Source organism: Tiliqua scincoides, chromosome 1 (genome assembly GCF_035046505.1).
Source record: "Tiliqua scincoides isolate rTilSci1 chromosome 1, rTilSci1.hap2, whole genome shotgun sequence".
Lineage (NCBI taxonomy): Eukaryota > Metazoa > Chordata > Lepidosauria > Squamata > Scincidae > Tiliqua > Tiliqua scincoides.
Genome location: NC_089821.1, coordinates 125,551,136 through 125,558,519, shown reverse-complemented (window position 1 = coordinate 125,558,519; position 7,384 = coordinate 125,551,136). Strand labels below are relative to the sequence as shown.

The following is a 7,384-nucleotide window of genomic DNA, read 5'->3' as shown; positions in this document are numbered from 1 at the left end:
AAGGTGGTTCTGGAACAGCGTCTAGTGTGGCTGAAAAGGCCGATTCGGGAGTGACAGTCCCTTCCACACCGGCAGCAAGTGCAGTCTGTCCCTGGTCTGTCTCCCTGGCTATGGGCCTTCCTTCTTTGCCTCTTTGCCTCAGACTGTTGGCCAAGTGTCTCTTCAAACTGGGAAAGGCCATGCTGCACAGCCTGCCTCCAAGCGGGCTGCTCAGAGGCCAGGGTTTCCCACCTGTTGAGGTCAACTCCTAAGGCCTTCAGATCCCTCTTGCAGATGTCCTTGTATCGCAGCTGTGGTCTACCTGTAGGGCGCTTTCCTTGCACGAGTTCACCACAGAGGAGATCCTTTGGGATCTGGCCATCATCCATTCTCACAACATGACCGAGCCAACGCAGGCGTCTCTGTTTCAGCAGTGCATACATGCTAGGGATTCCAGCTCGTTCCAGGACTGTGTTGTTTGGAACTTTGTCCTGCCAGGTGATGCCGAGGATGCGTCGGAGGCAGCGCATGTGGAAAGCGTTCAGTTTCCTCTCCTGTTGTGAGCGAAGAGTCCATGACTCGCTGCAGTACAGAAGTGTACTCAGGACTCATGACCAATACACAACGAACATTTGTTCCCATACCTTGGGGCTGCACTGTGGCTGCATCAGCACTGGAAAGTTGGGTAGGGTTGGGCCTTAAGTATCTTCAGAATGCAATACAGAACCTCCTCCAATCCAGACCTCGAGTACTGCAAACATGCTGTAAGGACCAGCGTTATGGTCCCTAGATGGATCAGCACAGCATTAGAATATATCAGGCACTCCCTGGTGTTCTGTGAGTCAATACATTCAGTTTAAAACCACAAGGTGGGACAAAAGAAGCAACACAGTATTTTTAATAAAGCATATTTACAGTCCCAGCAAAGACCACAATTTAGTGTAGCAGAAGCTAACCCCAGCTAGAAGGTGAACACCATTTTCCTGATAGTTGCTGCCACAATCAATGTTCTCCTAAAGCAGAGCCCTATGCATGCAATTATACAAGGAAATTGTTTTGACTTAATGTGGGATTGACATGCCACATTATGTATGTTTAGGATTTGAGTCTAATGGGATGGTTTTAATAGTATTGTGTTATTTATTTAATTGTTACAGCTGGCAAACTTAATATCTTTTCATCTTAAGATGAGAAACAACAAATTATCTTCTTGTGCAGAGCTGTACTGTTAACCCAGTGCATGCTTCTTTCTCCTTACCCATCTTTTGGAATTTATGCATACAAAAAATCAATAAATTGAACAGCTGCTAATAAGTCATGCAGTTTATTATTTTTTAAAAAAAACAACAACACTGTATTCTTGGACTTCACAGTTGAAAAGAAAAAAAATCAAGCAAAACTCAGTAATCACTGATCAACAGCACCCCTGCTTCAAAACAAAAGCTATAATCCTGTAAAAGTTTGTTGCAACTAAGTACCATTGAAAGGAATGGAATGAGAGCTGGCTGAAAATAAACAAATTCCCACTATTTTTAATAAGGTGTGAATTCACAGTTCATTTTTGCTGTTGTAGCCATAGTATACAGTCCTTCTTTTTCTGTGAGCTGCATCTGGTAAAAACCAGTGGAGGATAGCATTCATCTGAAAAAACAAAAATGCACGTATAGCTCTAGATCTGTTTCTTTTTCATTCTTAGCTGTCCAGTAGTTCTTCCAAGGAAAGCTGATTCACTCTTGTGAACGTGAATGCTTATGATGTCTTCCTTTAGTTCTTTCTTCTTTCTTCGAGTGGTCTCATGAATTTGTGAAAGCATCCCTAATGTTGGGGGGAAGCAACATAAAAACATGTTTTTGATGCACCTGGACATGTAATTTTCCTGATACAATCAATTTTGTTTCCCATGGAATTTCATCCCAAGGTTTTAAAATATTATTTATTTGATATGAAATATTCTCAGGATAACTAGTTCCTTAGACATTGGCCATTCTTCTGACTACCATTATCCACGCTTCTCAGTTTCATCACCCTTTCCCATACTTCTGCCACCACCTCACACACCTGCAGTGCAGCAGGCCATAGCCTGCCCTTACCTGTTGCTTACCTGTTGCTCTGTGTGGCCAGCTTTCCTCTCTGGCAGTTCTGTTTAACATAAATAGGACAGACTGGAGTAGAACATGCTGGTCCCATGCTTAAGCAGCCAAGGAGGCTTCTTCATTCCCCTGTTCTTCTAGCACCGCTGGACAAAGAAGTGCGCCGACACTACTCTGATCCTGTTCTGAGCGGCAAATGACTCAGTAGGTGGTGAACCAGAAGGTGGTGGGTAGATGCAAAGTGCAGGGAACCCCTCATCAGTTCACTGCTCCTCACCAACTTGACACTAGACTTTTACAGTATAATCCTCTCTTGCACTGGAACAAGAGAACTGAAACTCTTCCCCTTACCGCTGGGTAAGCCATTGCAGCCCCTATGGGTCTCCTTGGACTTCTGGTTTTTGTGCGCACCCCCTCAGTATATAAAAGGGTTTCCCCTTTAAGGCATGCTTCATGCACATGATCCTGTTGTACACTGTGGGCGCAATCCTAACCCCTTATGTCAGTGCTTTCCAGCACTGACATAAGGGCAATGCAGCTCTGAGGTAAGGGAACAAACATTCCCTCACTTTGAGGAGACCTCCATGAGTGACACCCACCTGCAGGATGCAGCACATTTTCCACTGGCACCACTACGCCAATGCTGGAAAGCACTGACATAAGGGGTTAGGATTGCGCCCTGTGTTTGCTTCGTTTGGAATTGTTCCATGTTCTAATTCCATACTCACAAGTGCTGGTTTGCATTAAGAGTCCCCACTTGATGCATAAACATTCATTAACAAAATGGGCACAATCTCCCTGCACCTTCCTGAGTGCGAATGCTGTTAACTCTCTATAGGCCCAATTCTATCAAGACACTGCACCAGCATCACATGGATGCTGGCACAATGTCTATCATAACCTAAGTATGGCCATCAGAGGCAGCAGAGTCTGATCCACTTCTCACCAGTGCAGCCAGCCCAGCAACGATACTGCTTGCATGCCATTGCTGATTGCAGTGTCAGTGCCACAATGGTCCAGGGACCATGTGGCACTTGTGTAGTAGTTGCCCAGCGACAAATTGATGCTACACAGATGCACCATCAGACCCACCCACCAGCCTGCAAGGCCACCTGGCAATCCCAAGTTGCTGAGATCTGCGCAGTTTGCAGGGATGTGCTCAGCCATGAACTTCAGAGGCAACAATACTCATGTCCTGCACACACCATGCCCCACTCTCCTCATTTTGCTCTCTCTGCCTGCAGTGTTGTCCCAGTGTCTGGACTGAATCCAGGCGATGATTGTTTGGCATTTTCTTGCTGACAGTGGTGCAGCCATTGGTGGGCTAGCTTCTCTGCTGGTGGGGCTGCTGTTGCACCTGTGTACATGGTGATATGCCAGCATAGCTTGTAGATAGGGTTGGGCCTTTAGACAACTAATCCATGTTAATTATTTTGAGTATGTGCTCTAAAACTGCATCCCAAGTGAAGGTGGAATGAAAGCCCTTTCCCTCCCACCAATTTCCTGGGCCATTGTACTGTTGTAGTGCCAAAGCAACAATTAATTAATCTATTCGTGGAGCAAAGAAAATTGAAGTAAGCATGAGATTAAAAATAGCCAGAAACATAATCAAGGGGCCTTGTTGAAAGCTGCCTTTTGATGAGATTGGCACTTACAGACCTGGAGTATATCTTTTCAAACCTGAGAGAGGTCCTGGATGGTTTTAATATGCTTGTGTCTCAGGGCCCCGTCTATCAAACCGAACAGAATAGTACTTTGCCTCTTGCATCATACACAAGGGAAACCAGCTTAAATGAAATAAGGCAGTTCCTCTGGCAACCTATTATGCTTAAGGACCAGCAGTTAACTTCCCTTTCATATGACGCTAGATGAGATTTTTCTCTGTGATGTATGGGACAATTGATTTTTGTGTTTTCATCAGTTAAGCATGGAAAGAGAGTGATCCATATTAGATTAATGCCAGCTACTTTGGGACTGAAACACAGCCTAGATACAATTTAGATAACTTACCGTAGTTTCCTTCTTTATTTATGAGATATCTGAACAATCTCACTTACAGCTCAATCCTATGCATATGTTCCGCTGAGTTTAATGGAACTTTTCTCCCAAGTAAAGGTGTATAGGCTTGCAGCCATACTAACTTTGACTGCAATCCTAAGCATACTTACTTGGGTGTAAGCCCCATTGACTATCATGAGACTTACATCTGAGTAGATAGGCATAGGATTGGGTTCTTTATAAAAATTCAGTTTATGGTACAGTCTGAGTCTATGACTGAAATGTAGATGGCATAACAAACATTCCTTACGCTTCTCATTTGTATATAGCTCATTTGTATATAGCTCTACATGCCTGACTATCATTTATTCCCATTTTAAAATGGAGATCTGAGGCTAAGGACCAGATAAATGTAATGCTAGCTCCTGGTTAACCATGATTAGCTTGCCTCATGAACATGCAGTCTCTCACACACGGATAAGCAAATCATTGGCACCAGTATGAATTGTGGCTAATGTGATTTTGTTTAAACCAGGATCTGATATCAAAGTCAAGTAATACCAGAACCAGGGGACATCCACTAAAATTGAGTGTTGGGCGGGTTAGGACAGACAAAAGAAAATATTTCTTTACTCAGCGTGTGGTCGGTCTGTGGAACTCCTTGCCACAGGATGTGGTGCTGGCGTCTAGCCTAGACGCCTTTAAAAGGGGATTGGATGAGTTTCTGGAGGAAAAATCCATTATGGGGTACAAGCCATGATGTGTATGCGCAACCTCCTGATTTTAGGAATGGGTTAAGTCAGAATGCCAGATGTAGGGGAGAGCACCAGGATGAGGTCTCTTGTTATCTGGTGTGCTCCCTGGGGCATTTGGTGGGCCGCTGTGAGATACAGGAAGCTGGACTAGATGGGCCTATGGCCTGATCCAGTGGGGCTGTTCTTATGTTCTTATGTTCTTATGTTCTTACTTCATATAGGCTACAAATGGGCACAACATTTTGTACTTAATCCAGTAAACATAATGGGCATGAAGCAATGCAAGTCTGCACATTTTCTGTTGAACCAATTTAAGGAACCACAACAGTACAATTTCTGTTCATCTTGAAGGGGCTGGCTCAAGAGTGAATTCCAGTGGGATCATACTCATTACCAATATATTTTATATGGCGGTTATGTTATGGACAGCCCTGCACATAAGATCATCTGTAAGATCATCAGATCTCTTGAAACTTATTTTGGTTGCACTTACCTAGCTGTCCACACCTGTTGCTCTGGCAAGACAATGCCTGAATAGATAGTGTCACACAAAGGGCACAATTCAGTAAAACCATTAGCCATAACTAATATCCACTGAAAATACTTGTGATGAATTTAGGTTCCATTGACTTCAATGGCATTTGCAATCCAGTTTATGACCAAGTTCACTGGAATCAGTGCCCATGGTTTAAATTGAATTTACTGCCGAGTAACTGTGCTTAGAATGTCAGTCTTACCACTGCTTTTGTGGTACTGCACACTCTGCTGCAATGTATGTTCCTCTGCCGCGACTCTAAAGACCATGCGGAAACAGCCCATGATGTGGCTCCTTCCCACACTAGTGTCGCCCCTCCCTGAAACAAGAGCATTGTTGGTACAGGAACAACTGTGACACGGACTGCTCCCATATGATCATGGCCTTCTAACTCTATCAAGCAATGCCGGAAAGAGCTATGCTGCTGAAGGCCATGTCAGAAAGGGCCCTGAGTTCATCACAACTCAGTTTTGATGAACTGCACCCTGATCATGCTTGATACCTACATCTGTGTTGCTGCTATCTTCCCCTTGCCCTCTACATGCTTATTGGGAACAGCCTTGCTTACTCCTTGTGATCCAAGATGGAACAGGTGCAGTTTGCTGTTGAACTCCAGCCAGTTGCCTTTTTCCTAGTCCGTGGGTTCTTGAAAGTACACAGTCTACGTAGATATCCCAGAAGAGCTGGGCCAGGTCCCAGAACAGAGCCCCATGCTCTGAGTTCTCTGAAGACTTCAGGAAGATCATTAAGTCCCAAAAGCCACTGACAGAGTCAGAAATGATTGGCTTCCGCATCTCTAGCAAAGTGGCAGATGAGGATTCCCAGCACTGGGGATCAGCTCGGCCAAGAGCAAGAGGGTCGATCTGGCTATAGCAGGAGAAGGGCATCACGTAAAACACACCCATGAAGAAAAGGAAGCAGGTGACTCTCATGTTGCATTGGCTCTTTCTTGTGAGGCCAGAATCCATTGGCCTTCGGGAACCTGTTAAAAGCCAAAAACAAACATATAATGCACTGCTAAATGGGGTGACTGCACAAATCTACAACTGATTTATTTTCGGTTAATCTCCTAGTTCTGTCCTCAACCTTTGCAGCTCCTGTTTGATCTGTGTATGGCACATGCATGGAAGCAAGGGGAAAGTATTTACAGGATCCTGTCTCTTTCAGTGGCAGCCAGCCTCACTCCAGAAGTCGGGTTGGTATATAGCAATGGCAGCTAGGACAGGTTGCTGTGGCCTCATCCCTTGGAAGAACCCAAGAGCGTATGGGAAATGTGACACATGGGATGTGTGTCTGGTTTCCCATGGCCACAAGGTGGGCAGTGGTTGGATCATTGGCACAGGCACAAAGCAAGTTTTCTCTAACAAAGCACCGACAGAAGTTCAAAACCTGCTCCATGCAATAGGGAGTGGGCATACCCACCCCCGCACTGATGTGCCCAAATCAAGACCCCTTTAGTTGCTCTCATGCAAGCAAATGACTTCCGTTGACACTTCTGAGGGAAAAAAAAAACATGAAGTATCACACTTGGAGCATGTGCCAATATAGAGGTCATTTATGCATTGATTGTTTGATTAACTGAATTATCCATTAATTAATTGTTTGACCTCTCCAGATCCAAGGTGGGTGATGGAACTCTGCTGACCATTGTCTAGTGTAAAAGTATTTCTAGCACAGCCTTTAGAATACAGCTGTCTTCTACAGCTACATAACAGGTTGCTGCGTGCGTCATCCTTTCCTGTTTCGTCATCAATGGCCATGCTCAGCCTTTCAGATCAGCTTCTTTTCATCTGTTGCTTCCTTTCCCCAAGGAGACAGCCCCGTCTTCTGGAGCCCTGTTTCAGCACCAAACATGCAACTTACAGCTTCGACCCCAGTTTCTCTGATCCCAACTGATCAGAGTTGAAACTGATCCCAAAATTTGTGAGTCAGTGGTTACCCAGTTTATTGGAGGTCTCCAAAAAACCATACAAACTACTTTCATGTGTCTCTGGGCTTGTCTTTGGGCTTGTCTTTCTCTAACAGCA

General features: G+C 44.7%; 1 protein-coding gene across 1 annotated transcript; it reads right to left on the bottom strand.

The window, feature by feature from the left end:
* Positions 1-1,648: 1,648 nt before the first annotated feature.
* Positions 1,649-7,117, bottom strand: FAM237A (family with sequence similarity 237 member A). Its single transcript, XM_066621980.1, has 3 exons — positions 7,003-7,117; positions 5,917-6,339; positions 1,649-1,794 (listed from the first exon to the last, which is right to left on the bottom strand). Exons 1-3 carry the CDS (start codon positions 7,115-7,117, stop codon positions 1,649-1,651), a joined length of 684 nt encoding a protein of 227 aa, XP_066478077.1.
* Between the last annotated feature and the right edge of the window lie 267 nt (positions 7,118-7,384).

Coding starts and splice junctions, on each gene's coding strand:
- FAM237A (XM_066621980.1), bottom strand. CDS start 7,117: ATGGCCATTGATGACGAAACAGGAAAGGATGACGCACGCAGCAACCTG. Junction 6,340..7,002: donor TACTTTTACACTAGACAATG/GTCAGCAGAGTT, acceptor GGCTTTTAACAG/GTTCCCGAAGGCCAATGGAT. Junction 1,795..5,916: donor GATCACAAGGAGTAAGCAAG/GCTGTTCCCAAT, acceptor CCCCAACATTAG/GGATGCTTTCACAAATTCAT.